Source organism: Coregonus clupeaformis, chromosome 1 (genome assembly GCF_020615455.1).
Source record: "Coregonus clupeaformis isolate EN_2021a chromosome 1, ASM2061545v1, whole genome shotgun sequence".
Lineage (NCBI taxonomy): Eukaryota > Metazoa > Chordata > Actinopteri > Salmoniformes > Salmonidae > Coregonus > Coregonus clupeaformis.
The window spans coordinates 73,319,533-73,335,550 of record NC_059192.1 but is presented as its reverse complement, the minus strand read 5'-3'; the positions used below and the strand labels follow the sequence as shown (position 1 = coordinate 73,335,550).

Genomic DNA, 16,018 nt, shown 5'->3' with positions numbered 1-16,018 from the left:
AAAGGAACTTATCAAGGCGTCAAGCTCATTGATGAACTCTCCAAGGGAACCTGGAGGGCGATAGATGACAAGGATATTAAGCTTAAATGGGCTAGTGACTGTGACAGCGTGGAATTCAAATGAGGAGATAGACAGATGGGTTAGGGGAAAAATTGAGAATGACCACTTGGGAGAGATGAGGATTCCTGTGCCTCCACCCCTCTGACCAGATGCTCTCGGGGTATGCGAGAACACATGGTCAGACGAGGAGAGAGCAGTAGGAGTAGCAGTGTTTTCAGTGGTAATCCATGTTTCCGTCAGCGCCAGGAAGTCGAGGGACTGGAGGGTAGCATAGGCTGGGATGAAGTCAGCCTTGTTGGCGGCAGAACGGCAGTTCCAGAGGCTGCCTGAGACCTGGAACTCCAGGTGTGTGGTGCGTGCAGGGACCACCAGGTTAGAGAGGCAGCAGCCACGCGGTGTGAGGCGTTTGTATAGCCTGTGCGGAGAGGAGAGAACAGGGATAGGCAGAGGCATAGTTGACAGGCTGCAGCAGATGGCTACAATAATGCAGAGGAGATCGGAATGAAATGAACTAAACATCTGGGAAAGGAGAGAGCAGGCCTCCCTCACCAAAAAAATATAACTCCCCCAACTTCCACCTCAGAAACTATAATTGTTTCACTGAACCACCCGAATAAAACTCTCCCAACTTCCACTTTAGAAATTAGAATTGTTGTAAACTACAGCGGTTCAATGTTTCAATGAATAGACTCAACTTACTTTATTCAGCTAGCTAACTATGACGCCATAGCTAACTAGCATGCTAGCATCCAATAACACACAGTTTAGCACCAATACTTGGTTACAACAAACTACCAATGGTGTGTGAACACACTAAACAGATAATTCGTGTCCGTGTCTAGTTCTTTCATAACGCAGCAATGATTAAACGTTGGCTAGCTAGCACAAAGATATTGTATTTAGCTACTACAGTACAGCCAGCTGGTAGTGTTGGCTAGCTAGCAATGGCTGCTGTGTTGACTTTGTTTGAAAAAAACGGCGTCGCTGCGAACGAATGTAGCTGGCTAAAAGGATATTGTTTTTAGTTGCTACCGTTGCTAATAGCTACTCGCCAGCTAATCCAGGAGGTGAGTTAGCTAGCTAGCTTCGGTGCTACACCCGGCACCGCCGACTACAAAAGTAACCTACAATAACTACACAACAACTACCCACAACAGCCCACGATGCCTACCTATACTACTTAATAATATACAGCCCACGATGCCTACCTATAATACCTAACTACAATCTAAATACATAGTTTAAGCCTTACTCGACAAAGCCCAAGCTATGTATAAAGCCAAACTGGCAGACTGCAATCAGTAGCTGTAATTAAGTACAGCAGCTACCAACCACCTAACGTTAATGCCTCGGATAATGAGGTTAGAAAAACAGCTGAATGGTGGCAGCTAGCTGGCTCAATCACAGGTACTCTTAAGCGTGAAATAACATTGGAAACAACTAACCACAGTTGCTAAAAGTTACCAGTAGCTACCCGCTAGCTAGCTAGCTAGCTTTGTTGGTCCGAGTAGTGGGTAGGCTAGCCTCGTGCTTCGCCGGGGTCCGCCGAATACAATACTTACCTACAATAATTACCTACAATAACCTACAATAACTACCTGAGTAAACTACCTATAATACCTAACTACAATACCTACCTAACTACAATACCTACCTACAATCTAAATACATGGTTTAAGCTTTAAGCTTTACTCAACACCATATAAGAAGCCAAGCTTACCTCCTGCTAGAGAAAACACAACCTCTCCCGACAACCGCTCCCGACACCAGTGCCTATGGGCTAGTGCCTATGGGCTAGGCTACATGATGTATGTGACTATGATTTGAAAAAGTGCTGTTTCTTGCCTTAGAATATTATCTCACCCATCACACTATTCTCAATGTAATCTTGTCTTTACATATACTAAATAATATATGTGTGAAATTAGTTTTGATTTAGAATGGACCATTATCATGCATCTGTCAGAACAGGGGCAGGGGAAAAAGACATTACATTTACATTTTAGTCATTTAGCAGACGCTCTTATCCAGAGCGACTTACAGTTAGTGAATACATATTTTTTTTATACTGGCCCCCCGTGGGAATCGAACCCACAACCCTGGCGTTGCAAACGCCATGCTCTATCAACTGAGCTACATCCCTGCCGGCCATTCCCTCCCCTACCCTGGACGACGCTGGGCCAATTGTGCGCCGCCCATGAGTCTCCCGGTCGCGGCCGGCTGCGACAGAGCCTGGATTCGAACCAGGATCTCTAGTGGCACAGTGATGCAGTGCCTTAGACCACTGCGCCACTCATGTCATCCGTATGCACTTGAATAGCGAATAAAGGACTTCCCGCGGTTCATTTTCATGCCAACCAGGTAGGCTACTCCTGTTGTAAATGTGCTTAATATTAGGGAAGTTGAGAAATAAATAAAGTAAGCCTATAAAAAGCTGATGGGATCCTCCTCATTTTAATAGAGGCCATTTAAAACTCTGTTTTCTCACGCAATTGCATAGCATATAGAAATGTTGTGGAACATGGGCTTATAGGAACACTTATTTCATTCCATGCATCAAGCTATGAGGAGCTGGCTCTCGCTGAGTAACAGGTGATCCTATTCCGCTCAAACTCTGAATGCCAGGCCTCTCATGAAGTGTTTGATTTGGTATTCGAGTGCATTTGCATTGATGTCAGAGTGATTAGAGGGACAGTAGAGCGCTGAGTACCAGGCCATTAGCAAGTTTGGTAGGTTACTAATGACCATCAGCGGCATCAGAGCACAGTTTTGGAGAAGGCTAGTTAACGTGACAAGTGGAATTTGGTTGTGGTCATGACTCGTGACTGTCGGACACCTCTAGTCGGAACCTCACGCTACCTAAGCCTCTCTGGTCTCTTAGCCAATGGCATGGTGCCATCTTCCTGTCCCATGCCCCCAATAGCAGTGGCTGACTCCTGACTGGAATAAAACCCATGGTAATAATAATAATATGCCATTTAGCAGACGCTTTTATCCAAAGCGACTTACAGTCATGTGTGCATACATTTTTACGTATGGGTGGTCCCGGGGATCGAACCCACTACCCTGGCGTTACAAGCGCCATGCTCTACCAATTGAGCTACAGAGGACCACATATGCTTGGCAGGACAGACTGTGTAAATATTTAGCCTCTGGATCTGCTATGTGTCTTATCAGTGTGTATGGCTGACCCAGTCTCAGACAAGCCAAGCATTCATAATCTGTACATACAGTGTGTTTGAAATTCTCCCCCTAAGGTCGGATCTAGTGTAGAGAAGGAACCCTACAAACTGTTAATGGTCCCAATGTTGAGAATTGATTATGACATGTAATGTCAAGTTCACATGGGTGATAATGGCATTCCCACTGAACACAGTACAAAGTAGGCCCATTTGTTGAGTTTGTCTTTGGTAACCACACAAGAATAAGGGACTATTACCACAGATCTGTCCGCCACAGGGTCTTTGGGGCTCGGACGTTGAACATCACCAAACCAAGGGAATATCTCACAACCCTTTTTGATCCTGGGGTACGAGACATCATAGATTAGACTATTTTCAGGCTATGGATAACTATATTTGGACTATTTGAGGATACACAGAGCAGGTCCTGTTCAGAACAAATCCAAGTACTCTAATGTTTGTCTGTTTCTATTTTCAGTCCCCTTGTTCTAACCCCGACCCCTTCAGTATATGGAGCAATGTGGCCAAAGTTACATTTTCTACTTTCTAGTCATCACCATATTGCTTAGACAAGTCCAGAATTCTGGCCCATATAGAATGGAATAATAATGTTTGATCAATGTTTGGTGAATGTGATTTGCTTAATTTTTCCTCAGGTACAATGCGATCACGGCGGAGTGGTCTCAAGACACAGTGCACATCAAGATGTCTGGCCAGGTATGCCACAACTCCTAAATCATCAGTAATCTATGTTATTATTCATCAGAACATTGTTGGACTCGTGGATATGTATGTGGAATGTAGTAACACAGTTTACATGAATGTGAACGTTTTCAAAAGCTTGGTGAGTTGATTGAGTTTCTCAGGAATTATTGATTTGTCTTTATGGTTTCTCACAGCCTTTTGGACGCGGGGCCATGAGGGAATGCTTCAGAACGTAAGTCTCACACACTGTATCTTTAATAATGTTCTCCATACGTCCTGGTTTCTTATTTCGGAGGCTTTTGGCCCTTTGTTCCTGCTAGTTCAGCTAGTTTCAGAGCCGTGTGAGCTTTCCTCTTAATGCAGTGTAAACAAAATGACAAGACTGTACAAGCTGCTCAGGTCCCCAATCCACATTCCACAAATATCTCTCTCAGACCCAGATCCATTTAGTCCAGCTTAGAGCCATAGATAGATCCCTAGACAGAAACAAACATTCCATGACTACAACATTCTAATTCACATTCTCAATTCTCAAACTTTTCATGCCAACATGGCACCCAGTAGAGTTCTCTATCTCAAACTGATTTTGCTGAACTCTGTATATAGTACATTACTCTGGTCTAGCCTGATGTTCGCAGCTGTAGGCAACTGGGATATTATTCATATTGTGTCCTTATTATGATGCGATCTCTTTCTGTATTCATCCTGTCTACAGTGGGGAGAACAAGTATTTGATACACTGCCGATTTTGCAGGTTTTCCTACTTACAAAGCATGTAGAGGTCTGTAATTTTTATCATAGATACACTTCAACTGTGAGAGACGGAATCTAAAACAAAAATCCAGAAAATCACATTGTATGATTTTTAAGTAATTCATTTGCATTTTATTGCATGACATAAGTATTTGATCACCTACCAACCAGTAAGAATTCCGGCTCTCACAGTCCTGTTAGTTTTTCTTTAAGAAGCCCTCCTGTTCTCCACTCATTACCTGTATTAACTGCACCTGTTTGAACTCGTTACCTGTATAAAAGACACCTGTCCACACACTCAATCAAACAGACTCCAACCTCTCCACAATGGCCAAGACCAGAGCGCTGTGTAAGGACATCAGGGTTAAAATTGTAGACCTGCACAAGGCTGGGATGGGCTACAGGACAATAGGCAAGCAGCTTTGTGAGAAGGCAACAACTGTTGGCGCAATTATTAGAAAATGGAAGAAGTTCAAGATGACGGTCAATCACCCTCGGTCTGGGGCTCCATGCAAGATCTCACCTCGTGGGGCATCAATGATCATGAGGAAGGTGAGGGATCAGCCCAGAACTACACGGCAGGACCTGGTCAATGACCTGAAGAGAGCTGGGACCACAGTCTCAAAGAAAACCATTAGGAACACACTACGCCGTCATGGATTAAAATCCTGCAGCGCACGCAAGGTCCCCCTGCTCAAGCCAGCGCATGTCCAGGCCCGTCTGAAGTTTGCCAATGACCATCTGGATGATCCAGAGGAGGAATGGGAGAAGGTCATGTGGTCTGATGAGACAAAAATAGAGCTTTTTGGTCTAAACTCCACTCGCCGTGTTTGGAGGAAGAAGAAGGATGAGTACAACCCCAAGAACACCATCCCAACCGTGAAGCATGGAGGTGGAAAAATCATTCTTTGGGGATGCTTTTCTGCAAAGGGGACAGGACGACTGCACCGTATTGAGGGGAGGATGGAAGGGGCCATGTATCGCGAGATCTTGGCCAACAACCTCCTTCCCTCAGTAAGAGCATTGAAGATGGGTCGTGGCTGGGTCTTCCAGCATGACAACGACCCGAAACACACAGCCAGGGCAACTAAGGAGTGGCTCCGTAAGAAGCATCTCAAGGTCCTGGAGTGGCCTAGCCAGTCTCCAGACCTGAACCCAATAGAAAATCTTTGGAGGGAGCTGAAAGTCCGTATTGCCCAGCGACAGCCCCGGAAACCTGAAGGATCTGGAGAAGGTCTGAATGGAGGAGTGGGCCAAAATCCCTGCTGCAGTGTGTGCAAACCTGGTCAAGACCTACAGGAAACGTATGATCTCTGTAATTGCAAACAAAGGTTTCTGTACCAAATATTAAGTTCTGCTTTTCTGATGTATCAAATACTTATGTCATGCAATAAAATGCAAATGAATTACTTAAAAATCATACAATGTGATTTTCTGGATTTTTTTTTAGATTCCGTCTCTCACAGTTGAAGTGTACCTATGATAAAAATTACAGACCTCTACATGCTTTGTAAGTAGGAAAACCTGCAAAATCGGCAGTGTATCAAATACTTGTTCTCCCCACTGTATATCAGACCACTGGCAGTCCATGCCTCCCACAGAGAGAAAATAAACCCTCACCCACTAACAAGCCCACACACCAGTTCTCACCATAGAAAACATGTTTATGGTTTATCAGCAAAAATACACAATGCCCAAGAGATACGCAACTCAAACCCTTAGGAGTATTTCACCTTAGTTTATGTCATTCTGATACTCAACTAACATTCTTCCGGATCTACTCGTTTAAATGTTCCTGTCATTTTAGTACAGTGCCATTCTTCTAATCTTCGATATATTTTTTCCATATTTCCTTTCCATCTTTCTGCAGGAAGAAGCTGTCTAACTTCTCCCACAGTAGTAACTGGAAGAGTGCGTGTAACTATGTGACAAAGCGCTACATGGAGCCTGTGGACAGGGATGTGTACTTTGAGGATGTCCGGCTGCAGATGGAGGCCAAACTCTGGGGAGAAGAGTACAACCGCCACAGGCCACCCAAGCAGGTATGGATGGAACATTTAATTATCCAATGAGTCATCCAGTTGATTGGTCGATTGATTGATTAGATGAATGACGTGATTGTAGATTTTCCACAATTTTCTAACAATGAAACTAACCATTCTCTCTCTCTCTCTCTCTCCCTCCCTCCCTCCCAGGTGGACATCATGCAGATGTGTGTGATTGAAATGATGCAGCGTCCAGGTAAACCTCTGTACCACCTGGAACACTACATCGAGGGGAAGTACACCAAATACAACTCCAACTCCGGCTTCGTCAAGGACGACAACATCAGGCTCACTCCACAGGTACAGCTTCGTCAAGGACGACAACATCACGCTCACTCCACAGGTACAGCTTCGTCAAGGACGACAACAGCAGGCTCACTCCACAGGTACAGCTTCGTCAAGGATGACAACAGCAGGCTCACTCCACAGGTACAGCTTCGTCAAGGACGACAACATCACGCTCACTCCACAGGTACAGCTTCGTCAAGGATGACAACAGCAGGCTCACTCCACAGGTACAGCTTCGTCAAGGACGACAACATCACGCTCACTCCACAGGTACAGCTTCGTCAAGGATGACAACAGCAGGCTCACTCCACAGGTGCAGCTTCGTCAAGGATGACAACAGCAGGCTCACTCCACAGGTACAGCTTCGTCAAGGACGACAACAGCAGGCTCACTCCACGTGCTGTGGTCCTCTGTAGCTCAATTGGTAGAGCATGGCGCTTGTAACGCCAGGGTAGTGGGTTCGATCCCCGGGACCACCCATACGTAAAAATGTATGCGCACATGACTGTAAGTCGCTTTGGATAAAAGCGTCTGCTAAATGGCATATTATTATTATAGGTGCAGCTTCGTCAAGGATGACAACAGCAGGCTCACTCCACAGGTACAGCTCCGTCAAGGTTAACAACAGCAGGCTCACTCCACAGGTACAGCTTCGTCAAGGACGACAACATCAGGCTCACTCCACAGGTACAGCGTCGTCAAGGACGACAACAGCAGGCTCACTCCACAGGTACAGCGTCGTCAAGAACGACAACAGCAGGCTCACTCCACAGGTACAGCTTCGTCAAGGACGACAACATCACGCTCACTCCACAGGTACAGCTTCATCAAGGATGACAACATCACGCTCACTCCACAGGTACAGCTTCGTCAAGGACGACAACATCAGGTTCACTCCACAGGTACAGTGTGTGTTACTGCTGTAAATGTGTTGGCCAACTTTATGGATTACTCCTGAGCTGCAGAACCCAATGATGCATCTTCATCTTTGTTATGAATTTATGCTAGATTTTTCAATTGAATAATTTTTTATTTGTTCTGTGTGTGAACTTGCAACCTTTTCTTAATGCCTGTAAACCACCATCTTTTCGTTGTCTGCTGGTAACTCTGCCTGCAGGCATTCAGTCACTTCTCATTTGAGCGTTCAGCCCACCAGCTGATCGTGGTGGACATCCAGGGGGTGGGGGACCTCTATACGGACCCCCAGATCCACACAGAGAAGGGCAAAGACTTTGGAAACGGAAACCTGGGTACGGCTTTCTCTCACACAGTCACACTGTTAGCAACACAATGAGGTAGACTGACATTTTCAGTTGTGACCCACCTAGCGAAAGACTTTCAAATAGATTGCAACGTACTTGTGTGTGTGTGTTACAGGTGTGCGGGGCATGGCGCTGTTCTTCCACTCCCACCTGTGTAATAAGATCTGTAAGAGTATGGGCCTCACACCCTTTGACCTCTCCACTGCAGAGAAAAGCCAGCTGGACTGCACCAACAGACTGCTGGTGAGACCATATAAATATATTGAAGTAGAATCAAAGGGCTTGAGGCTGATGACACATATGGGTGAGGCCGATGACACATAGCATCACATATCACCCTAGTTGTAGACACAGCCATCGTATTACTACAGAAATTATATCAGCACATACGACCTGGGAAATGATTTCACTACAGGCCCAAGATGTATGCAGCTATTTAGAATTGTCATTTAGTCCTCATCTTTAACAATATTTTCAACCCTCCCCTCCAATCAGAGGTCGGCCCAGACGGTACTGAGGGGTAGTGAGGAACAGTGTGGTTCAGCTCGTGTTCGTACCATCTCAGTGGGCCGTGCGCCCCCACTTCTCTCCCGTCTGTCAGAGACCTCGACCGGGAACGACACTTTAAGTGACTCCAACCCCTGCTCGCCTCTCGTCTTCCCCGGCTCCCCGCTAGGAGAGCACTTCTCTATGGGCTCCATGGGCAAGTCTCCTCTTGGTAGGAACAGGGCATAGAGGGAATAGTTCACCCAAATTACAAATGTATCTAATTTTATGTTAATCTAGAAGGTTATCTGTGGGCCTGTAAAGCCAGTGACCCAACATCTGGGTTTGTTTTCTAAGCTGCAGCCCAGCATTAGCATGACGTTCCAAATAGCATGCCTGAAGCCCCATTAAAAACGGACTAAACAGTGTTATGTTATTTGATACCTTAGACTAGAGGTTGAATGAACAAGGGCTCTGTTTGAGCTATGGTTTAACTACTTAAACTCTTTCCTTTTTTTAAATTTATTATCAGCCATTAAAATGTTTATTCTAATCGAACATCTGGTTTCCCACCCTCAGGTTGGTCTTTCGTAAATGAGATGGATGAACGGGAGACACACAACCACAACAACAACCGCTGCCACAGCCCAGAACTCATGGTCAGTGAAGGCTTTGTGGCTTTGTCACAAGAATGACATTAGTAATGGTTGACATATACTGAGGGCTGTGCTTGTTTTCTGTAGGACTCAGAGAATGGAGGAGACAGTGGGTGTCCAAGTGAGAGGAGGAGCGAAGGGGACCCCAATGACCATGCAGACGGGGTACATTACTCTTCTCTACACCAACACTCAGTCTTGGTCAGCCTGTCAGTCATAAATACTTTATGGAAACCGTCAACTACTTCCTCTTTAGTCTTGTATTGTTTATAGCTGACACCAAAGTTATTGTTCACTCCCCATTTACATTTTAGTCATTTAGCAGACGCTCATATCCAGAGCAACTTACAGTACCGAGTACATACATTTACATACTGGTACCCTGTGGGAATCGAACCCACGACCCTGGTGTTGGAAGTGCCATGCTTTACCAACTGAGCCACCTGACATGGATTCTCTGTTGACGCCCCAACAGCAAAAGCCCTCTGTATAGCTATTACCCTCTGTATAGCTATGTGAGTGTGAACCTGGCCCCCTCTTTAGCTCAGTTTATGGCCTCTTAGACAGTAGGTTTTATACTGTATGATGTCACCATGTAGGCCCGCCCCCACCGCTACAGCAGACACTACTCTGAGTCGGACAAAGACAGCGTCAGACGGGTAAACAAAATAAAGGCCAAAATAAATTACCATCATCATAATCATCAAAGCCACCTTCGCTATAATCAAATAACCCCGTGCTCATCCCTCTGTCGCCCCCTACCCCTTGCTCACAAGTGTAGTGTTCCTGATATCTAATCTATGCCTCCATCCATTAGATAACTGAAAGCTAACGGAGTTCTTGCTGCTGTGTTTGTCTCCTTGCTAGAGAAAGATTCCCAGCAGATCCTCCCTTAACCCAAACATAAATTATCTTGCCGGGAACACCCCCAACAGCCAACAGGTGATTCCCCGGCCTCTGCATGAAGGGGTCTAACCCAGGCCTCTTCCTATGCAGGGTGGAGCACTGACGTTGCACCGTGTCAGCTGTTGATTTGACTCATGCTTGTTTTCTAAAGATGCATGCTTAGTAGGGGCAAAGGTTTGAGTGCACCCAAGAAAGGGAACACAAACTCAGCAGCCGCCCTGTGTTTTGGTCTTATTCCATGTGTGTCCTTGTTTGGCCTCTCCATGTCAACATTTTCACCTGCCCCCTCCCTGATCAAATCACCTAACCAATCAATAAGTCTGTAACTGCCTGTTCTGTCTCTCACTGCATACCTGGAGTATGATTAGCATTAGTGCTAAGTCAGATATGTACAAGTTGAGGCTTGAGTTGTTACTATGAACAAGGATTGCTACATATACAGTGCTTCATTGCCCTTTCCTATGCTCTCTGTCTGCCCAGCTGACAGATGAGAAATGGAGCGTCTACCACTCGTCTCGTTCTCACGTCCACCGGCCGTCCTGTGTTGCTGTGGAGATGGAGAGACTCGACTCACTGATCCTGGAGAGGAAGATCGGAAAGTCCATCCTGGGGAAAGTGAGTGGCTGGAACACTCGCGCAAGCACATATAAACACACACACACACACACTAAAAACACACAATATATCTCCTCTTGCCTCTCCCCCAGGTCCACCTGGCGATGGTGAGTTACCACGAGGCTGGTCGGTTCTGTGAGAAGGAGGAGCAGTGGGACCAGGACTCAGCCATGTACCACCTGGAGACAGCAGCCATGTGTGGGGAACTAGAGGCTATCGTTGCCCTGGGACAGTGTTACCTACAGCTGCCACACCATATACTGTCAGAGATGGAGCTAGAGGTATTTCTCTATCTACTGTATCTCTCTCTATCTCTCTCCCCCTCTCTCTTTCTCTCTAATACACAATGTGTCTTTTGACTCCTTCTCTATGTTGAAATTCCATGCTGTATGTTGTTGTCTTGTCATCAGGACAACTCAGGGAGCCGTATGAAGGGCTTTAAGTTCCTGCTGCAGGCTGCTGAGGCAGGAGACAGATCCTGTATGATCCTGGTGGCCAGGGCCTTCGACACCGGCATCAACCTCTCACCAGACAGGTCAGAGACTGGAGGGACATATCAGATATCAACTAATGATGGGACCATCTATTATGAGAAGCTATCAACCCAGAACGATACAGATTACACAAATAAAACTAATAGAGACCCCCAAGACACAGAGTATATGAGGACTGTGAAAATAATGTTTAATGAAAAGTCCTTCTTCATAAAAAACCTATAAAAACCTTCTCTGTGGTTCTCAGGTCCCAGGACTGGAAGGAGGCGGTGAGCTGGTACGACTGTGCCCTGAACATGACGGACTATGACGAGGGGGGCGAGTTTGACGGCATGCAGGACGAGCCTCCCTACCTGCTGCTGGCCAGAGAGGCTGAGATGTACGAGGAGGGGGGCCACGGCCTGGACCCAGACCCACAGAGAGCAGGTAAGACAGCAGACAGAACCACACCTGAACCTAGAACTAGAACCCTAGAACTAGAATCCTAGAACTAGAACCCTAGAACTAGAACCCTAAAATCCTAACTTGAGCCCTCAGTGTGATAACCTCTGTTGTACTTACAGTAACTAACCACAGACTCTCTCTCTCTCTGACCCAGGTGATCTGTTCACAGAGGCAGCAGACGCAGCCATGGAAGCAATGAAGGGCCGACTGGCCAACCAGTACTATATGAAAGCAGAGGAGGCCTGGAGCATGACGGAGGAAGAAGAGTAGGAGAAAGAGGGGACGTCACTCTGCAAGGCCAAAGGAATCGGCTAATGTTGTGATGGATCCTTCTCCCTAATGGTTTAAAGTTTACAGACACTTAAAGTGATTTCCTAAATGCATTGTGAGTGTATGATCTGTGTGTGACCATTTATGCAGCCTAGTTGTGTTTCTTGGTGATTACAGAGGGAATTCTGTCTTTATTTGACTCTCTCTCTGTTTGGAGCTGGTCCTTGTCTTTTCATCCATTGTCCACTTTTCTAGTCCTGTCCCCATTGCCCTTTGGCCATACAGTGCATTCGGAAAAGTATTCAGACCCCTTGACTTTTTCCACATTTTGTTACGTTACAGCCTTATTCTAAAATGGATTAAATTGTTTTTTTCCCCCTCATCAATCTACACATAATACCTCATAATGACAAAGCAAAAACAGGTTTTTTGACATTTTTGCAAATGTATTTAAGATAAATTGAAATATCATATTTACATAAGTATTCAGACCCTTTACTCAGTACTTTGTTGAAGCACCTTTGGCAGAGATTACAGCCTCTAGTCTTCTTGGGTATGACGCTACAAGCTTGGCACACCTGTATTTGGGGAGTTTCTCCCATTCTTCTCTGCAGATCCTCTCAAGCTCTGTCAGGTTGGATGGGGAGCGTTGCTGCACAGCTATTTTCAGGTCTCTCCAGAGATGTTCGATCAGGTTCAAGTCCAGGCTCTTGCTTGGCCACTCAAGGACATTCAGAGACTTGTCCCGAAGCCACTCCTGCGTTGTCTTGGATGTGTGCTTAGTGTCATTGTCCTGTTGGAAGTTTAACCTTCGCTCCAGTCTGAGGTCCTGAGCAGGTTTTCATCAAGGATCTCTCTACTTTGCTCCATTAATCTTTCCCTCGATGCTGACTAGTCTCCCAGTCCCTGCCACTGAAAAACATCCCCACAGCATGATTCTGCCACCACCATGCTTCACCGTAGGGATGGTGCCAGGTTTCCTCCAGACGTGACGCTTGGCATTCAGGCCAAAGAGTTCAATATTGGTTTCATCAGACCAGAGAATCTTATTTCTCATGGTCTGAGGGTCTTTAGGTGCCTTTTGGCAAACTCCAAGCTGGCTGTCATGTGCCTTTTACTGAGGAGTGCCTTCCATCTGCCCACTCTACCATAAAGGCCTGATTTGTGGAGTGCTGTAGAGATGGAACTCTGGAGCTCTGTCCAGAGTGACCATCTGGTTCTTGGTCACCTCCCTGACCAAGGCCCTTCTCCCCCGATTGCTCAGTTTGGCCGGGCGGCCAGCTCTAGGAAGAGTCTTGGTGGTTCCAAACGTATTCCATTTAAGAATGATGGAGGCCACTGTGTTCTTGGGGACCTTCAATGCTACAGAATGTTTGGGTACCCTTCCCCAGATCTGTGCCTCGACACAATCCTGTCTCTGAGCTCTACGGACAATTCCTTCGACCTCATGGCTTGGTTTTTGCTCTGACATGCGCTTATATAGACAGGTATTTGCCTTTCCAAATCATGTCCAATCAATTGTATTTACCACAGGTGGACTCCAATGAAGTTGTAGAAACATCTCAAGGATGATCAATGTAAACAGGATGCACCTGAGCTCAATTTTGAGTGTCATAGCAAACGGTCTGAATACTTATGTAAATGTTTTCACTTTGTCATTATGGGGCATTGTGTGAAGCTTGATGAGGAAAAACATTAATTTAATCAATTTTAGAATAAGGCTGTAACGTAACAGACTGTGGAAAAGGTCAAGGGGTCTGAATACTTTCCGAATGCACTGTATGAATGTGGTTGCAATTTAGAGGCAAATTACCAAACTGAAAATAAGCTATTTAAACATTTTTAATGAAAAAAACTATTTTTTGTTTATTTTGTGTTGGTTTTGCCTAACACTTCTTCTGTATGTTAGTAATAGACTGTTATCGAGTGCACTTGTTGCATTATTTGCATGCTTGTGTATAAATGAATGCATGGAAGTAGCTATATGTAAAGGTCTCTTTGTAATAAATAAACATCTATTAAAAGTTTGGTCACACGTACTCATTCAAGGGTTTTTCTTTATTTTTTACTATTTCTACTACATTGTAGAATAATAGTGAAGACATCAAAACTATGAAATAACACATATGGAATCATGTAGTAACCAAAAAAGTGTTAAACAAATAAATAATATATTTGAGATTTGAGATTCTTCATATAGCCACCCTTTGCCTTGATGACAGCTTTGCATACTCTTGGCATTCCCTCAACCAGCTTCACTTGGAATGCTTTTCCAACAGTCTTGAAGGAGTTCCCACATATGCTGAGCACTTGTTGGCTGCTTTTCCTTCACTCTGCCGTCCGACTCATCCCAAACCATCTCAATTGGGTTGAGGTCGGGGGATTGTGGAGGCTAGGTCATCTGATGCAGCACTCCATCACTCTCCTTCTTGGTCAAATAGCCCTTACACAGCCTGGAGGTGTGTTGGGTCATTGTCCTGTTGAAAAACAAATTATAGTCCCACTAAGCCCAAACCAGATGGGATGGCGTATGGCTGAAGAATGCTGTGGTAGCCATGCTGGTTAAGTGTGCCTTGAATTCTAAATAAATCACAGACAGTGTCACCATCAAAGCACCAAACAACAAATTTCTACCGGTTTAATGTCCATTGCTCGTGTTTCTTGGCCCAAGCTGGTCTCTTCTTCTTATTGGTGTCCTTTAGTAGTGGTTTCTTTGCAGCAATTCGACCATGAAGGCCTGATTCACACAGTCCCCTCTGAACAGTTGATGTTGAGATGTGTCTGTTACTTGAACTCTGTGAAGCATTTATTTGGGCTGCAATTTCTGAGGCTGGTAACTCTAATGAACTTATCCTCTGCAGCAGAGGTAACTCTGGGTCTTCCATTCCTGTGGCGGTCCTCATGAGAGCCAGTTTCATCATAGCGCTTGATGGTTTTTGCGACTGCACTTGAAGAAACTTTCAAAGTTCTTAATGTTCCGTATTGACTGACCGTCATGTCTTAAAGTAATGATGCACTGTCGTTTCTCTTTGATTATTTGAGCTGTTCTTGCCATAATATGGACTTGGTATTTTACCAAATAGGGCTAAATTCTGTATACCTTGTCACAACATAACTGATTGGCTCAAACACATTAAAAAGGAAAGAAATTCCACAAATTCACTTTTAAGAAGGCACACCTGTTAAGTGAAATGCATTCCAGGTGACTACCTCATGAAGCTGGTTGAGAGAATGCCAAGAGTGTGCAAAGCTGTCATCAAGCCAAGCCTATGGGTTCGTAGCTTCAATCTCACAGCACACACACACACACCAATTGATTAATGGACTGCTGAATGTACACTACCGTTCAAAAGTTTGGGGTCACTTAGAAATGTCCTTGTTTTCCATGAAAACTTACATGAAATGAGTTTGAATAGGATATATAGCAAAATGCATAGCAAATGTAGTCATTGACAAGGTTGGAAATAATGATTTTTAATATAAATAATTGTGTCCTTCAAACTTTGCTTTGGTCAAAGAATCCTCCATTTGCAGCAATTACAGCCTTGCAGACCTTTGGCATTCTAGTTGTCAATTTGTTGAGGTAATCTGAAGAGATTTCACCCCATGCTTCCTGAAGCACCTCCCACAAGTTGGATTGGCTTGATGGGCACTTCTTACCTACCATACGGTCAAGCTGCTCCCACAACAGCTCAATAGGGTTGAGATCCGGTGACTGTGCTGGCCACTCCATTATAGACAGAATACAAGCTCACTGCTTCTTCCCTAAATAGTTATTGCATAGTTTGGAGCTGTGCTTTGGGTCATTGTCCTGTTGTAGGAGGAAATTGGCTCCAATCAAGCGCCGTCCAC

General features: G+C 45.1%; 1 protein-coding gene across 5 annotated transcripts in view; it reads left to right on the top strand.

Annotated features, from left to right (window-relative positions):
* The window catches only part of LOC121576597 (eukaryotic elongation factor 2 kinase-like), a 32,015-nt gene extending 19,499 nt beyond the window's left edge, over positions 1-12,516 (top strand). For 2 of the 5 annotated variants that reach the window (XM_041889855.2, XM_045222645.1), the window contains 15 exons: positions 3,899-3,959; positions 4,142-4,179; positions 6,571-6,742; positions 6,896-7,045; positions 8,151-8,283; positions 8,411-8,538; positions 8,791-9,013; positions 9,361-9,440; positions 9,525-9,602; positions 10,305-10,379; positions 10,824-10,958; positions 11,051-11,239; positions 11,369-11,493; positions 11,700-11,878; positions 12,051-12,516. In XM_041889855.2, coding sequence (XP_041745789.2) covers positions 3,899-3,959; positions 4,142-4,179; positions 6,571-6,742; positions 6,896-7,045; positions 8,151-8,283; positions 8,411-8,538; positions 8,791-9,013; positions 9,361-9,440; positions 9,525-9,602; positions 10,305-10,379; positions 10,824-10,958; positions 11,051-11,239; positions 11,369-11,493; positions 11,700-11,878; positions 12,051-12,166 — 1,882 coding nt within the window. In that variant the 3' untranslated portion in view covers positions 12,167-12,516. The remainder of the gene's footprint in view (positions 1-3,898; positions 3,960-4,141; positions 4,180-6,570; positions 6,743-6,895; positions 7,046-8,150; positions 8,284-8,410; positions 8,539-8,790; positions 9,014-9,360; positions 9,441-9,524; positions 9,603-10,304; positions 10,380-10,823; positions 10,959-11,050; positions 11,240-11,368; positions 11,494-11,699; positions 11,879-12,050) is intronic. The other 3 variants (XM_045222652.1, XM_045222649.1, XM_045222646.1) reach the window with 2 other exon arrangements.
* Positions 12,517-16,018: the final 3,502 nt, after the last annotated feature.